This window comes from Palaemon carinicauda, chromosome 36 (assembly GCF_036898095.1).
Source record: "Palaemon carinicauda isolate YSFRI2023 chromosome 36, ASM3689809v2, whole genome shotgun sequence".
In the NCBI taxonomy this organism is placed as follows: Eukaryota; Metazoa; Arthropoda; class Malacostraca; order Decapoda; family Palaemonidae; genus Palaemon; species Palaemon carinicauda.
In genome coordinates, this window is record NC_090760.1 from 73331837 (window position 1) to 73350621 (window position 18785).

The window sequence follows — 18785 nt, forward strand, 5'->3', positions numbered from 1 at the left end:
CAAGTGTTAAGGATGGATGGTGGGGAGGGAGCGAGGAGGTCTTAAGAGGAACCTGTAAAGGGGAGAGGATCGAGAGGGAGGCGGAGAATTATATGCGAGATAAGGTGAAGGATGATATGGAGAGAATAGGTTTGGTGGAAGAGGATGCCTTTGATCGAAGGCATTGCAGAGAACGCATCGCTCAACCGACTCCCTTAATGTAGGGATAACAGTGGGGAAAAAGATTAAAGATTCCGAAGAAATAGTAGAATGTTGCAGTAAATTTTGAATACTGTATAAACTTTGTAATTTCAGCGCCTTACTAAACATTTTCAAACGGTATTAGCCAACCACACGACCAGCCTTCGAGGGCTAGAAGACACGGGAAACAAAATCTAATCTGAATTATTTCCAGTATCTCCAAATAATTAATCCCTTATCATTCCTTTTGCTTTCTATCTCTACCACACATCCTTTTACCCACCAATTAGATATATTCTATCATTTGCTTATTCAGACAATTTTACCACAGCAAACCACTCTTTGCAAGCTACAGTACAGTATGCAATTTTAACGGCTGATCCCTACACGCGGTTCACGGGTTTAAACATTCAAACAATAAACCCGTTTAAAACGCAGATGACATACCTTCTTAATCCTTAACCAAGTCCCATCGTATAAAGAAACAAACCAAAATTTCGTTAGCGCCATACAAGGAGAAAAAGAGAAAATTGAAATGGTCGCACCTCTGGGATTCTTGTTGACCAAAGGACACAGTTTCTGCTCAGCAGCATCAGTTTGAAACTGCACTGGTTGGTTCCCAGAGGAGAGAATCGCGAGATAAAATCCATATTCATTATTCTAAGGGCGAGAAGCTATGTAGATACTAGCTGTGTGACTTCCAGGTAAGACTTGGAAAAAAACATCTTTGGGTTCATCTTAGTTGAAAACAGAGAGAGAGAGAGAGAGAGAGAGAGAGAGAGAGAGAGAGAGAGAGAGAGAGAGAGAGAGAGAGAGAGAGAGAGAGAGAGAGAGAGAGTTCTTGGTCTGCCTACTTTGTTTTCCCGTATTTTCCATTATTTACTTTGGGGTCTCATATTAATATTATTATTAAATGCTAAGCTACAACCCTAGTTGGAAAAGCATGATGCTGTAAGCCCAGGGGGCCCAACAGGGAAAGCAGCCCAGTGAGGAAAGGAAATAAGGAAAAATAAAATATTTTAAGAATAGTAACAATATTAAAATAAATATGTCCTATTTAAACTATGAATAATTTACATTACAGTACTTTGAATGCCATATCTACAATCCCAGGTCACTATCTTACAAAAATGTTATTTTTATAATAAAATAAATTTTTGAATATACTTACCCGGTGATTATATAAGCTGCAACTCTGTTGCTCGACAGAAAACTCTACGTTAAAAATCCGCCAGCGATCGCTATGCAGGTAGGGGGTGTACTTCAACAGCGCCATCTGTCATGCAGGTACTCAGTACTCAATGTAAACAAAGAACTCAATCTTCTCCTCGGTCCACTGCGTCTCTATTGGGGAGGAAGGGAGGGTCCTTTAATATATAATCACCGGGTAAGTATATTCAAAAATTTATTTTATTATAAAAATAACATTTTTCAATATTTAACTTAGCCGGTGATTATATAAGCTGATTCACACCCAGGGGGGTGGGTAGAGACCAGCAATAAATGTTTACGTTATTATGAGCTAAGGATTTTTTATTTCATTTTAGCAGTTATCAAAATAACAAACTTAAAATAAATAAGTACCTGGTAAGGAAGTCGACTTGAACAATTACTCTGCCTTTTTAAGTACGTCTTCCTTACGGAGCCTCGCGATCCTCTTAGGATGCTGAGCGACCCCTAGGAGCTGAAGTATCAAGGGTTGCAACCCATACAACAGGACCTCATCAAAACCTCTAATCTAGGCGCTTCTCAAGAAATGACTTTGACAACCCGCCAAATCAAGTAGGATGCGAAAGGCTTCTTAGCCTTCCGGACAACCCAAAAACAATAATAAAACATTTCAAGAGAAAGATTAAAAAGGTTATGAAATTAGGGAATTGTAGTGGTTGAGCCCTCACCCACTACTGCACTCGTTGCTACGAATGGTCCCAGAGTGTAGCAGTTCTCGTAAAGAGACTGGACATTCTTAAGATAAAAAGACACGAACACTGACTTGCTTTTCCAATAGGTTGCGTCGATTATACTTTGCAGAGATCTATTTTGTTTAAAGGCCACGGAAGTTGCGACAGCTCTAACTTCGTGTGTCCTTACCTTCAGCAAGTCTTGGTCTTCCTCATTCAGCTGGGAATGAGCTTCTCGTATTAACAGTCTGATAAAATAGGATAAAGCATTCTTTGACATAGGCAAAGATGGTTTCTTAACTGAACACCATAAAGCTTCAGACGGGCCTCGTAAAGGTTTAGTTCGTTTTAAATAGAACTTAAGAGCTCTTACAGGGCATAAGACTCTTTCTAGTTCATTTCCAACCATACGATAAGTTTAGAATATCGAACGATATTGGCCAAGGCCGAGAAGGCAGCTCGTTTTTGGCTGGAAAACCAAGTTGTAGAACATGTAGCCGTTTCGGATGAGAATCCGATGTTCTTGCTGAAGGCATGAATCTCACTGACTCTTTTAGCTGTGGCTAAGAATACCAGGAAAAGAGTCTTTAACCCTGGATAGGTACGGTCCTCGGACACCCCTTTAAGGGTATACTCGGACGCGAACGACCCCGACGCCAAAAAAAATTCTTGAAAAATCAGTTTTTGCAGTAACCTCCTTTTTTCTTTTGCCAAAAAAAACTTCAATGAATGCTTAAAACAACTGTAAAGATAAATACTACTCATCTGCAGAAAAACTATTTATTATAAATATTTTAAAAAATTAAGTAGAAAAAAAAAAGACCTGACATAAAAATTCATAAAAAAAAGTTTATACATATATACACAAATCCTTTTAGGAATTGATTCTTGAATGTTTAGGACACATCTTGATGTATTTTGGATGAAGTCAGACCCATGGAGGTGAAGATCTGAAATGAGAAAAAAAGGGTAACTTTTTTTTGGCCAAAAAAAATTGTCCAAATTTCATGAATTTTTTTGGGTACCCAAATGAAATAGGAAGTGGCTAATTTTTTTAGGGAATAAACATATGTTATCCTAAAATAGAAATATGTAAAAAAATCTTCATTATTTTGTAAATTACATTTATATCAGGGGCCATATCTAAAGGTAATTTTTTGAGTACTTGGAAATTTCGTAAAAAAATACATATATTTAATATATAATATGATATTTATGCAGGTAAAAATATACCAAAATATCACAAATTCTATAGGGAACAAGAATATATATAGATAGGGCAGCTTACGCTTCGGATATGTCCACAAAATGGCCGCCAACCACACTGACTCAGACTCCCTAATCTGCCACTTGAAATGTAGGAAGGGTATGTCAATTTCAAGGTGTTATTTACTAATCTAATTATTATTGGATATGCATAAAAATTGTATGGTGGGTTGCTGGATAATTGTCGATTTTTTTACGACTATAAAATTAAAATTCTGACCCAAAAAAATTTTTTTGAAGGGAAATAAAATCGAAAAAAAAAATGTAAAACAATATTTTAGCTAAAAAAATTTGATGATATTCAATCAAAAAAAAAGTAAACAAAATTTTCCGACAAATAAACATCTAGAGGAATCATTACTCTGTGATAGTTCCTTAGTACGTAGTAATTTTGAAAGAATTGGGAAAAAACGAAAAAATGGCAATCACCGGAAAATCGAACACATACCTATATATACGCCATATCTGGCTAAAAAAAAGATAGGCATGGGTAGCCAGATCATCTAGAAACACTTTCCAACACTATAAAAATATAAGTTTTGCGACACTACTTGCCAATTCCTTACGGTAACATGACTAAGCAAAAAAAGGCAAAACAAATAAAAAGGGGCACTCGTGGAAAAATGGCCATTCTAATATACGGCATTTCAGAAAAAAAAAATTTCAGCCACGTGCTAGGCAAACCATCAAGGCATATTTTCCGACAAATAAACATATAAATGAAATATTACTCTGTGATAGTTCCTTAGTACGTAGTAATTTTGAAAGAAATGGGAAAAAACGAAAAAATGGCAATCACAGGAAAATCGAACACATACTTATATATACGCCATATCTAGCTAAAAAAAAAATAGGCATGGGTAGCCAGATCATCTAGAAACACTTTCCAACACTATAAAAATATAAGTTTTGCGATACTACTTGCCAATTCCTTACGGTAACATGACTAAGCAAAAAAATGCAAAACAAATAAAAAGGGGCACTCGCGGAAAAATGCCCAACATTCTAATATACGGCATCTCAGATAAAAAAAAAAGACATGCACGTGTTAGCCCAACCATCAAGGCACACTTTCTAACACATAAACATGAAAAAAAAATCAATAATATACGGCAATTCCTTACTACGTAGTAAATTTTTACAAATATTGAAAAAAAAACAGAAATTGGCAACCGCAGTTAAATAACCAATATACCAATAACTACGTCGTATCTGACAAAAACAAAATCACGCATGGGTAGCCAGATCATCTAGACACACTTTCCAACATTAAAAAAGCAAAAGTTTTACGACACTATTTCGCAATATCTTACGGAAAAATGACTTGGCAAAAAAATTAAAAAAAATTAAAAAGGGACACTCGCGGTAAAATGCCCGACATTCTAATATACGACATCTCAGATAAAAAAAAAGACATGCACGTGTTAGCCCAACCATCAAGGCACACTTTCTAACACATAAACATGAAAAAAAAAATGAATAATATACGGCAATTCCTTACTACGTAGTAATTTTTACAAATATTGAAAAAAAAACAGAAATTGGTAACCGCAGTTAAATACCCAATATACCAATAACTACGTCGTATCTGACAAAAACAAAGTCATGCATGGGTAGCCAGATCATCTAGACACACTTTCCAACACTAAACAAGCAAAAGTTTTACGACACTATTTGGCAATATCTTACGGAAAAATGACTTGGCAAAAAAATGAAAAAAAATGAAAAAGGGGCACTCGCGGTAAAATGGTCCTCGTGGTGATGAACGACATTTTAACTAAAAAAAAAACCATGCACATGGTAGCCAAACAATCCACCAAGACTTTCCACAACTGATAACCTATACAAGTTGCACCATTCTACGACAATTTCATAATACGTAATAACTTTGATAATTATGCAAACTACCTCAGAAGGGTAAACTCGGACGCGAACGACCCCGACGCGTCTCAGAAATCGGGGAAGGAGTACAGCTACAGCAATGCACATCTGGACACTACTAGAGCGTGTAGGGGAGACACCTCCTGCAGGTCGACCACCCACAAATTCAGTCACAGGGGTGAGTCACGTGAGAAAAACCTGTTTTTTTTTGACGCTCGGGGTCGCAAACGACCCACCGTACCTATCCAGGGTTAAGGTGAGATCTTTCAGGGAGGCTGATTGTAGCGGTTCGAACCTGTCTGACATAAGGAATCTTAGTACCACGTCTAAATTCCAACCAGGTGTAACCAAACGACGCTCCTTCGTGGTCTCAAAAGACTTAAGGAGGTCCTGTAGATCTTTATTGTTGGAAAGATCTAAGCCTCCGTGACGGAAGACTGATGCCAACATGCTTCTGTAACCCTTGATAGTGGGAGCTGAAAGAGATCGTTCTTTCCTCAGATATAAGAGGAAGTCAGCTATTTGAGTTACAGAGGTACTGGTCGAGGATACGGATACTGACTTGCACCAGTTTCGGAAGATTTCCCACTTCGATTGGTAGACTCTAAGGGTGGATGTTCTCCTTGCTCTAGCAATCGCTCTGGCTGCCTCCTTCGAAAAGCCTCTAGCTCTCGAGAGTCTTTCGATAGTCTGAAGGCAGTCAGACGAAGAGCGTGGAGGCCTTGGTGTACCTTCTTTACGTGTGGCTGACGTAGAAGGTCCACCCTTAGGGGAAGTGTTCTGGGAACGTCTACTAGCCATCGAAGTACCTCGGTGAACCATTCTCTCGCGGGCCAGAGGGAAGCAACTAGCGTCAACCTTGTCCCTTCGTGAGAGGCGAACTTCTGCAGTACCTTGTTGACAATCTTGAACGGAGGGAATGCATATAGATCTAGATGTGACCAATCTAGGAGAAAGGCATCTATATGAACTGCTGCTGGGTCCGGGATTGGTGAGCAAAATATTGGGAGCCTCTTGGTCATCGAGGTTGCGAAGAGATCTATGGTTGGCTGGCCCCAGGTGGCCCAAAGTCTCTTGCATACATCCTTGTGGAGGGTCCATTCTGTTGGAATTATTTGTCCCTTCCGACTGAGACAATCTGCCATGACATTCAAGTTGCCTTGGATGAACCTCGTTACTAGTGATATGTCTAGACCTTTTGACCAGGTGAGGAGGTCCCTTGCGATCTCGTACAACGTCAGAGAGTAGGTCCCTCCTTGCTTGGAGATGTACGCCAAAGCCGTGGTGTTGTCCGAGTTCACCTCCACCACTTTGCCTTGAAGGAGAGACCTGAAGCTTTTCCAGGCCAGACGTACTGCCAGTAGCTCCTTGCAGTTGAAATGCATTGTCCTTTGACTCGAGTTCCATATTCCCGAGCATTCCCGACCGTCTAATGTCGCACCCCAGCCTACGTCCGATGCGTCCGAGAAGAGAACGTGGTTGGGAGTCTGAACAGTCAGGGGAAGACCCTCTCTTAGGTTGATATAGTCCTTTCACCAAGTCAGACAAGACTTTATCTTTTCGGAAACCGGGATCGAGACCGCTTCTAGCGTCTTGTCCTTTGAAAAGCTAGATGGTATAGAAGAGGACGGAGGGGTAGTCTTCCTAGTGACACAAATTGATCCACGGATGACAGCGTCCCTACCAGACTCATCCACAGCCTGACTGAGCAGCGTTCCTTCTTCAGCATCTTCTGGATGGATAGCAGGGCTGGGGGCTGATCGTCTTGTTCAGCAACGTCCTCATCAGAGGGTTCCTCATCCGAAACTGATGAGGAAACGGCAACGGAGTGGGCAACGTCTGACTCACTGAATCCGGTCGCACTGGTGGATGTGTGACGGAGCCGGACGCAATATCATGGAACTGCTGCACAGTCTGTGAACTGTCAACAACCATGGGTGCGCGAGGAAGCACAGCGTCAACCCGAAACTGTCTAGACCGTCTGGGTTGTGCAGTCAACACCCTACCGGGTTGCTGAGGTTGACGCACTGCGTCACAACAAGTCACCTCTGCTGGTTGTTGAACGTCCTGAACGTCAACAACCACCTCCGAGCGTCGCTTAACGTCAACGTGCGGCTGGCAACCCACACTGGGTCGCATCGGTGGAGGAACCACCTCAACTGGCAGACGCGAGTAGGTTACCTCAGCGTCAACAGGGCGCACAACCGACCGGTTGGAAGGCTGTTGGCCAGAAGGTTCTTCTCCGCATTTAAGTCCTCTATCAAGGACGCAAGCTTGGACTGCATGTCTTGCAGCAAAGCCCATTGAGGGTCTACGGGAGCAGGTGTGGCAACAGACGGGGTTAGCGACTGAGGCGGAACCGTTTACCATCCCTGAAAGCCTTGTTATGCGTGACATAATAGTACAGCAAAACTTCAAAGGCTCGACAACAGCTGAGAAGTTGACCTGTAAACAACTTGGAGCGTCTCCTGGCTAGGCGCCAGGGAGAGTCTACCAGAATTGAGAAGTCTATCTGGGCAGAGGCATGAACTCCCAAGCCGAGAACTTCTCTCGTGTCATATCAGACTCTCGCTCTATAAACCAGTTTAAAAGAAGGGAAAGCAAAGGCTGTATCCCCCAAACTCCTCCTGGTGAAAAACCAGTCGCCTAGCCAACGTAACGCTCTCTAGGAGAGCGAGAGAGCACTAGCTTAAAAACAACGGCTTCGAAGTAGCTAGGCCTAGTGTAAGCTCTGACGTTTAGGCGAACGAGGAGCAGCAGTTACAAGATCCGGACGAAGATCCTTAAAAAAAATCATCATGATTTAATTAAAGTCCATAGGAGGCTAAGCAGCTTAAGGCTCCTCTCCATCTGACAGAGTCCTCAAGGGAATAGCAGTAGGAGGGAGAACAGCAACTTCCTCATCTACAGGAACCTTGTCCGATAAAAGCAGAGTCTCTCACTGGTGCATTAGTAGCGGACCAGAACGCAACGTCATGTAACTGCTTGACAGTCTGTGAACTGTCAACAACTGAACTGTCAACCACAACAGGTGCGTGAGGACGTACAGCGTCCACTCGAGACTGCTTTGACTGCCTAGACTGAGCAGTCAAAACAACTCTAGAATGCGGAGGTTGACGCACAGCGTCAAAACAAGTCAACTCCGATTGTTAGTGAACGTCTAGAACGTCAACAGGAGCATCAGCCAGTGGCCTAACGTCCAAATGCGGCTGAAAAAAACCACACGAGACCGCATCGAGTGTGGTTCTAAACAACCTGACTGACGTGACTAAGCTACGCCAACGTCAACAGTAAGCACAAAGGAACGTTAGGTTGGCTGAAAGCCAGGATATCGATGAGATAAACGGCTAGACTCAACGGACTAATCGGCAGAATAGTCTTCCATAAGGGAGGCAAGCATATACTGCATGTTTTGCCATACAACCCCTTAAGGATCAACGGAAATGGTTGTGGTAATAGACGAGGGTAACGTCTGTGACCGCAACACTTTGCCTACAAAAAAAGACTTTCGGAGTCTGTGTTACGCTTTTGTTAGGCGGCGAGCAGTTATCCGATGACTGCATAGGGTCAGAGCTGTCCTAATGGCTGTAACCAGGACGCTGGACCTGTCCTGAAAGGACTGCCTTTCGCTTAAGGGCTTCGAAACCTTGTGACAGGTTTCTTATGCGAAAAGCCTACGGATGGCGAGGAAAAACAACGTCTCTCTCGTCTTATGGTAGGGGAGATCTTGGTAAGAAACACCCGATACCATAGAGGGAAAACGTCTGTTCGTTGGTCAAGGCCTCTCGAACCCATAAGTCTTTTGACATTACTTCTCCCCTGGGCTTGGGAGCTTGCAAGAGGTCCCGGACTAGGTGAACGACAGGCACGAACAGACGAACCCTCGGACGCAACACTGTAACACTTTGCGCCTCGGACGCAACACTGTAACACTTTGCGCCTCGGACGCAACACTGTAACACTTTGCGCCTCGGACGCAACACTGTAACACTTTGCGCATATCACTTTATCACTTCGATTTTCTGTTTTGCACTTATTTCTACCTGAAACACGCAATTCTACCCTTCATTAAAAGGTAGTAATTGCGAAATTAGTCGTATAATGCAAGCTCATAATACCAGCAAAAAACAGAAAACATATTTTAAGATAAAAAGAAAAATCAGTGGCTGGGAAAGAGACTAAACACTAGTTCATATAACTACGTTTTCAATCTCTCACCTCACATAGCCTGGGGACGAGAATAAAAACCTAAAAACGTTTTATCCTTCCTCCCCGTACAGAGACTAGGGACGAGAGTAACACGAGAACGACGTTACCCGCTTGAACGGAACGTTTTCTCTCCTCTCTCTCCCTCCGTCTCTATCTCTCTCTCTCTTACTCTCTTGAATTCGCACCTAAGAGAAGAGCCCAATTATATTTCGTCAAAAAAAAAACATGTTATTTGACTAAAGGAAAAAACTGAAAGGTTTTTCAAATAAAAAGTTCCTTTAAATTAGAATTTAAAACATTTAAGCTAAGAAAGAATGAACAAAACGTCAGAATCGATTTACTCTTACTGCAAAGTGAAACCGTGATACACTCTCTCTCTATCGTAACGATAGAGCGCATGTTGAACGTCCTGAACGTCAACAACTGCGTAGCATAAATAAACTAAACGTTAGTTCATCTTTGAAAACAGTACGAAGACTATCAAAGAAATTCTTTCATAAAATATTACATTTAAAAAGTTTTAAATTCTTTAAAAGCTAATTACGATATAAAGGGCTCAACGTTGATTAACTTCGGTTCCAAGTTAGGACCGCCTACTATCAGGAAAGGTCGCATATAAACAAAACATTAAAATTTATTTTTATATGTTTATAATAAATGGAAAGTTAATCGAAGAGGCCTAATAAAGGCAGAGAGATATAAAATATATAGATCTATAACGTGATAAGATAATTACTAAAAGCCTAAACACACTTCCGTCTAAGGGAAGGGTCGGCCATTTAAAAGTGAAAGAAAGTCCATACTCTCTTTGTCACCATAATTAAATCTATCCAAAACGAGTTCAAGTTTTGAGATGAAGATAAAACACCTGCATAGCGAAAGCTCAAAACTAGAATAGTGTACTTCACCAAATAGTTGTGAAAACAAATCCAGTTAGCAACAGCGAATTAGTAGGTCTTGCCGGTAGCCCGACAGAGAGAAAATTGAGTTCTTTGTTTACATTGAGTACTGAGTACCTGCATGACAGATGGCGCTGTTGAAGTACACCCCCTACCTGCATAGCGATCGCTGGCGGATTTTTAACGTAGAGTTTTCTGTCGAGCAACAGAGTTGCAGCTTATATAATCACCGGCTAAGTTAAATATTGAAAAAATAACTATTTCATCTTAATTCAACAACAGTTCGGTAACCACCGTGCAAGGCATACGTAAACCTAACTCACCTGGGGAACCACGGATGCTTTGTCGTGTACGTTAGGTCTTGCAGCTCCTTTCTGACGAGGAACGGATGCTGGTGGCGGAATAATTTCTTCATGGCGTTGGCGTCTTCGATCTTGATTATCGTATCGGCTTTGAACTGTTCGGGTAGAGGCTGGAATCGTCGTTTAGATATAATCAGAGATGTTCAGTAACCGGTTAACGTAATGAGCCTCTACTCTTCGCTGTTATCATTAAGCAGGTTTTACTGACACTAGTTAGCTATCCTACGTATGTAGTATCAAGAATTTCTACGTATTGAAATACTCCTAAAATAATTGATACAATTTGTATTCCATTTTGCACTTGTTCAAAACACTCTCTATCGTGCCAAAAACTTCTTATCTTTGAAAGTTCTGTCAAAAGTTTATTATCGTTATAACTATCCTTATCATTATTACAAGCCAATCTACAACTGTAGTTGGAAAAGCAATATGTTTCGTTGAAAGGCACCAATAAATAAATCAGCCCAATATATATGAAGAGATAGAGAAAACTAAAAAACGAACTACTCCATAAAATAAAGAGATAAACAAAGAATTAGTATTTGATTCCAAAGACACACATTATGACCATAATTAACAGCTGTCTGTCTTTTCAAACTAACTATATCAATAATCCACCTGACTCACCATCGTCATCTCGTAAGGAATTTGGGGCTCAGGGTGCCAAGCCACTATGGTTCTACCGTCGTTGGTAATCACGACTGCCTCTTCGCGACCGGGGGTGTTCGACGCACAGCGTACATTCAGCCCGCTCCTCAAAGCTCCTGTAATAGTAAAGAAAATCAACACTTTCATAATATCATTGCAACTTAAGAGAAAAAATTTAGATTGATTACACATAGCAATATCTTGGAATGTTGGAGTTTGGAGGGGAGGTGGGTGGCTGTACCGAATCTGGGTCATAAGGCTGAAATGTGCAAGCAGCTACAGTGTTGCCATTCGGTAATACCTAAATAACACCACTTAACCCTTTTACCCCCAAAGGAGGTACTGGTACGCTTCACAAAACTCATCCCCTTACCCCCATGGAAGTACCGGTACGTCCTTGCAAAAAACTGCTGTTTACATTTTTTTTGGCATATTTTTCATAATTTTTTGAGAAAATTCAGGCATTTTCCAAGAGAATGAGACCAACCTGACCTCTCTATGACAAAAATTAAGGCTGGTAGAGCAATTTAAAAAAAAAGGTAGAGCAATTTAAAAAAAAATATACTGCAAAATGTGCTTGAAAAAAAACTAACCCCTTGGGATTAAGGGTTGGAAAGTTCCAAATAGCCTGGGGGTAAAAGGGTTAAAAAACACTGAAAGCACGACAGTACTCCTTAATAAGTGAATGGGGGAGGTACGCTATCTTGGAAGGGGTTCAAACTTGCGGCGAATGTTTTTATGTTGAACGTGCTGACATAAATGTCTTCATATTTTATTTATGATAGACCTATTTTTAATGTTGTTATAGATCTTAAAATATTTCTATAATTGTTCATTACTTCTCATAGTTTATTTATTTCCTTATTTCTTTTCCTCACTTGGCTATTTTTCCCTGTTGGAGCCCTTGGGATTATAGTATCCTGCTTTTCCAACTATGGTTGTAGCTTAGCTAATAATAATACGAGACAAGACCCTAGAAGAGTTTAAGTTAGGACACATGAAACGAAAGGGAACACGGAGAGTGATGTCCTACTCTAGGGTAGGAGCAGAAGGTCTTAATTTTGGGGCCCAGAAAGGGGGGAGGGTGAATTCAGCGCCACTAATAATGATAAACCCACAAACCATCATTTAATAAACATAATTGGCATAGGGTAGGCCTTCCCAAAATACTTAGGCTTTCATATTGAGGATGTTAGTATAACATATCAGAGCAGCCTCGAAGACCGGAGCTTACACGGGGGAGGGCGTGGAGTGGAGAAAGGAAAATCTTTTGAATATATACTTTTAATCTCTAACCAAAAGAAATAGCAGTTTTAGCATGTGGTCTCTGTATGGCTAATGGATCCTGGGGCAGAAAAAACCTGCGTGTATTGATAGACTTGAAAGCTAATATCAATTACCGAACGTTATCTAAGTTCAATTTTTAGTTTTCGGAAATAATTATGAATTACTGGTCGATCAAATGCTCCTCTGGGGAGACATCCTCTTATAGTGGCGGTCACGATGGAACTGGAGAGACGTCGGTGGGCGAATGATTATTGTTAATCAAAATCACGGAACTTACGCATAAATACTTGGAAGCTATTAATTGGTTCACAATGCTGGCTAATGATGAACTTTAATTTCAGTAATCTGTCGTATTGTTAGTCATCTGAAAGTAAAAATTAAAGGTAAAATTTTACTGTATTACAGGGTATCATTTCGAACAGAAAAAATAGGTTTTCCTGTAGTGAAGAACGTGATTCATTGACAGCGGATATAGATATATATATTTCTGAAACTATTCATTCCCAACAGGAACGGGTGTCACTTTCGAAGAGAACGGACCTTTTTCTATAGAAAAAAGTAGTTTTTTCCCTAGGTTACATTACCCTGTAATACAGTACAATAATACCAAATTAAAATCGTAATAATCACCCACATGGTTAGCGTACTGTATCTTTTACCATACCATACGGCAGAGCTGAGGCCGATTGAAGCCTTTGAATAATGACGGACAGGACCTCCTTCCTTCTTAGAACACCTAACCTAGTCTTCCCAACCTAACCGAACCTACAAGTCGTGTCCTAACCTACATACATTACGAGGGCTAATGGGCCCAGTAAAACCACTCTAGACAGCTGTATTCTTGGCGACGGTTGGAAATAAGGAAAGTTAAATAAAATATACAGTACTAGAAGATTTTATGTGAAGAAGTTAACGTACTTTAAATACTGTACCTTTTCCTTGGAGCTTCTCTTCGAATGGACCTTTCTGCGATCTACCACGTACACTTCCACCTCGTTGATGCATCCGCCTCCAATCTGACCCGTGGCGACGAAGCACGACGTCCCCAGAGCCTCGCGTACGGCGACGAAGCACGACGTCCCCAGAGCCTCGCGTACGGCGACGAAGCACGACGTCCCCAGAGCCTCGCGTACGGCGACGAAGCACGACGTCCCCAGAGCCTCGCGTACGGCGACGAAGCACGACGTCCCCAGAGCCTCGCGTACGGCGACGAAGCACGACGTCCCCAGAGCCTCGCGTACGGCGACGAAGCACGACGTCCCCAGAGCCTCGCGTACAGCGTCGTACATTTTCGACGTCATGGCAAAAGCTCCTGAAATTGTCATGGAGAATATCAGCACATAATACAGTATAGTAATCAATAAAATTCAATGTATTGAATACAGTCATATATCTAAACATGTACTAGAACAATGTATAAGCATAATGAATATCAACATCCTCAGAGTAAAATATTTTCTAAACAAAATTGATTTTCTAGGACAAGATTTTCATTTTACAATTACTTTAGCTTATTTTCATATACAATTCAATTTTAGACGCATTCCCCTCAGTATCTACACGACATCGATGCCTCCAGTAGCAGTACAGTACAGCAAAAGGCATTTTCTATAGATCCTCACAATGAATGGCTAGAACTCAATAGTATTTTTACAAGGTTTAAAATTGTCTAACCCAGATTAAAAATGACAAATCTAAAAAAGTAATTTGTATTTTCCTAATTCTACAAACCTGAGTTCTTTACTCACAGGAGAAGGATAACATCGAAGCTGGGATACGGCAGTTAAAACTTTAAACTCTTTTACCCCCAAAGGACGTACTGGTACGTTTCACAAAACTCATCCCTTTACCCCCATGGACGTACCGGTTCGTCCTTGCAAAAAACTGCTATTTATATTTTTTTTTCGCATAATTTTGATAATTTTTTGAGAAACTTCAGGCATTTTCCAAGAAAATGAGACCAACCTGACATCTCTATGACAAAAATTAAGACTGTTAGACCAATTTAAAAAAAAATATACTGCAAAATGCGCTTGAAAAAAAAAAATAACCCCTGGGGGTTAAGGGTTGGAAAGTTCTAAATAGCCTGGGGGTAAAAGGGTTAACGAGGTATAAACCCCAGGCAGGTAGTTACCCTGAAAGGTTGTCTCCCCTTTTTAGCAAACTGTAACCTCAATTAGATTGCAGCCGGCAGAAGAGGCGGGGGGCTTTCCCACCACTACCCAGTATCGACCGCCTACTGCTAACATCTATTTGTACGTTTTTAACATGAGTCTTTTTATAGTTTATTTATGACATATTTGTTTTTGATGTTAATAGTTTATATATGCCATGTCTGTTTTGACGTTATTACTTTTTTTAGAATGATTTATAGTTAATTTGTTCTCTTCATTTATTTATTTCCTTATTTCCTTTCCTCACTGGGCTATTTTTCCCTGTTGGAGCCCCTGGGCTTATAGCATCTTGCTTTTCCAACTAGGCTTGTAGCTTGGATAGTAATAATAATAATAACTGCCAAGTTCATTCTCCCATTAAAGAACAAAGGTTGGTGATTGCGTTGGAAAAACTATGGGTTTCCACCAGTCCTCTTTATCAAAATCATTCAAATCACCATAAAATACATCATTTAATAGTCTTGTTTTCTCCATAAGTCATTGTACTACTGTATAATTTTACCATAAATTTTCATCGACGCAGAGGCACACGTATACAGGAGGTCCCAACTTAGAAATATTTGGTGACAAACAACATAAATCTAACTGAAAATAACAAAGATAAGATAAAGAAATACTGTCATAAAAAAATATTATATCCTTTTATACGGTAAAAAAGAAAAAACATTTATGATAACCTGATATCTATTTCATATGAAACCTACTTACACTACCGTATTCTAAGTTAGACATAATAATACATACAGGTGGCCGCTATCGTACATACACCCCTAGGCCAAAATGTAACGAAAATCGACTTAAAAACAGCTTCTTGGAACCAACTAAGCTCAAGGGGTGTATGTACAATAGCAGCCACCTGTATTAATCACAGGCTTGTAGGTTAGGTCAGGGGGGGGGGGGGAAAGTTTAGGTAAGTTTATGTCCCTTTTTAATGAACGTGCGAGGAACTGGCCGCTGATGTACAAAGGCACCAAGTTCAAGTTTTGGACCTTCTGTATGTTGCAATCTCGCTTTCTAACACGGTCTGATCCACTATCTTGGCTTGTTTAGGTATCGCGCTTCTGTATCCCACTTACCTAACCTAATCTAGGACATGCGTATTTCTAAGTGATTCACGGAATCTCTGCAACACATAAAAAGCATTGTTATCACAAATGAAAAACTTACAGGACCAAAATTTCATGCTATTTCCAATAAAAGCTAGTTATATATACTAAGGTACAGCTTAATTCCTATTTCATAGTTAATATTAATTTTCAATAGCAAATATCTTAACACCGAACTAGCTTAGGGTAGCCTAGGCTAGTCTTGGCCTTCACCTAATTACAGCTGTTAAATCAAATTATACTGTATATCTACAAGTAATTGTTCATAAAACATGTATAATATATATTCATTACTTATAAATATCTACATTTAATTAAAAAAAGTCTTAGTTCAATTTAAAAACACGTATTTTACGACGGGCCTCCAATACCATGCGAGAAATCGTGTTTCAATATCAGTTAATATCTTAGGATATAATTAAGCTTTCAAGCTTTTAATTAATATAATGACACCTATAACATTAAATAAAGCTTTAGCTTCATTTGTTTTAATTTGACATACTTACAGAACAAAGTTAAATGAAGATATATATGATAAGCTTTTTGGACGGCCAGGAGACAGGTTGCCACTGACTGAGTAAAGCCACTGGATTATCGTACATGAGCCTTAAAATTCTCGTTTTTCAAAACAAAGTTATCGTACACACTTTCAGCATAATTATTGGGGAGTTACATGAGTGAGTTATTTCCAAATATTTCATTATAAATGTTTAATTAAACACATACACACATATGTATATACCTAAGGTATGTATCGTACATCATCCCGGACCTAAAATAATCGTACATGTAGGATAATTATCGTACAAATGGCACCCTGCGGTCTTGTTTACAAGAGTTCTTCTTTTACTTCTTGGGGCGAGAATTGAGAATCCGGATCTATGGAATTTTTGAAATTATCCTCAAATTTACCTAAAAAAGCAGTAATCGTACACAGTAACTCTATGTGGAAACGTATTTAGCCAAATTATAAGATTATCCATAACATTTTGTACGATTTTTATTAAAAATCTATCAGATTATTGGCTAAAACTAGTTCCAAATTTATCATAATAAGCAGTAATCATACACAATAACACTGTGGAGACGTATTTATCCCTGATATATGATTATCCATACCACTTTTTACGATTTGTGTAAAAAATCTATCAGATTATTGTCAAAAATTGCTACTAATAGTACGGTCCATCAAGCATTTGAATATTTAAAAGATTTGTTGTTTGATAGAAAATGCTGTGTAAAAAATTGGAAACTCTCATTCATTATATGAATAATTAAACAGAGGGGTACCCCAGGGGAGTTTACTGGGACCAGTTTTATTGTGTATCTATGTTATAAGTCTATCAGAAGTACTACAGGAGCATGCAGTGAAGTTTAAACTATTTACAGACGATATACAATTCTAATGAAAAGGTGGACAAGCTGACAAAGATTGTGGAAGCAATTAAGTTAACATTTCAAACACTGATGGACTCAAACATGAGAAAATTACATATTCTGACAAAGGAAAAAATCTACTAGTATTAAATTTGTAGATTATATACAATTTTACTGAAAAAGTGGACAAGCTGATAAAGATTATGGAATTAAGTTAACACGTCAAACACTGATGGACCCAAAAGTATAGAAAATTATATATACTTATAAAGTCAAGGGGAAAATCTACTAGTAATTAGATGAACTAGAATCACTAAAAGGGAATATGATGTTGAACATGCACTGGAGATTAAACCAGTTCTCAATACGAGGTCAACTTCAAATGGAAATGCTGGTGAAAAGGTCAGCGAGGAAGAAGTAAACCAAGTCCAAACTATGGTGGCCAACACAGAGATGATAAAAATGGAAAATCAAAACCTAAAATAATGATTATGCAATGTATACGATGATGAAGATTGAGTGGTAAATGCTTTTATTTTAAAGTAATTGTTACCTGGGCTAGATTTTAATTATAGAAGAGGATATGAGTCTGCTACTTATAACGTGTGATATGTGCCACATAATCACCTATCCCCCACAAAGGTAAGGACATTTTAGAAAAAAAAAATGATTGCGAGTTCAAGACTAATGACAAATAGAATATATAAACTGCACTAAGTTGAACAAACCTGGTGATTATAAACTGAATTTAAGAAATTGCAAAGCTTATGATTTGGAATTGATGAAATTGGCATAAAATACGGACCTTGGACACGTAAAAGATAATAACGAAGTAACGTAAAACTACGGTCGTCTGTATTTTACTGAAATACGGTTGAGAACCATTTATATTTCACTAAGAATTTCCGGCTAAAATTACTGTCTGTCTAACAGTGTAGATGGTGAGATAATCCTCCTTCTTCTTTTTCTTCTTATTCTTCTTCTTCTTTGTCTACATCTTTTCCCACTTCTATGTGGAGTCGATGTTTCTGACCAGCTTTCTCCATCTACCTCTGTCCCACACTTCGTCACCGGTTAATCCCTTTGATCGCTTGTCCAATTGGAGTTGTTTTCATCTATAATTTATTCCATTAGTGTCTACAATTAATAAAATAGGATAATAATCATATAAGTTTATAAATTAATCAATAGAAAAAAAAATAAATACATTCATGAACAATTAAGGTGGATAAGAACAAAAAATATTATGAAATAGAAATTTGAAAAAACGCATCCGTATCCCAATGTTTAGCTAGTAATAATAATAATAATAATAATAATAATAATAACAATAATAATAATAATAATAATAATAATAATAATAATAATAATAATAATAATAATGATAATAATAATAATAATAATAATAATAATAATAATAATGTATTTGAGACGTGAGATTAAAATCTTTATTTGCAATCTTTATTTGAAAACGTGTTACAGATATGTCTGCCTA

The 18785-nt window shown here is 39.0% G+C and overlaps 1 protein-coding gene across 1 annotated transcript; it reads right to left on the minus strand.

The window, feature by feature from the left end:
* Nucleotides 1-311: 311 nt before the first annotated feature.
* Nucleotides 312-18336, minus strand: LOC137628693 (uncharacterized). Its single transcript, XM_068359843.1, has 6 exons — nucleotides 18286-18336; nucleotides 16420-16499; nucleotides 13566-13945; nucleotides 11326-11462; nucleotides 10660-10808; nucleotides 312-351 (listed from the first exon to the last, which is right to left on the minus strand). Exons 1-6 carry the CDS (start codon nucleotides 18334-18336, stop codon nucleotides 312-314), a joined length of 837 nt encoding a protein of 278 aa, XP_068215944.1.
* Nucleotides 18337-18785: the final 449 nt, after the last annotated feature.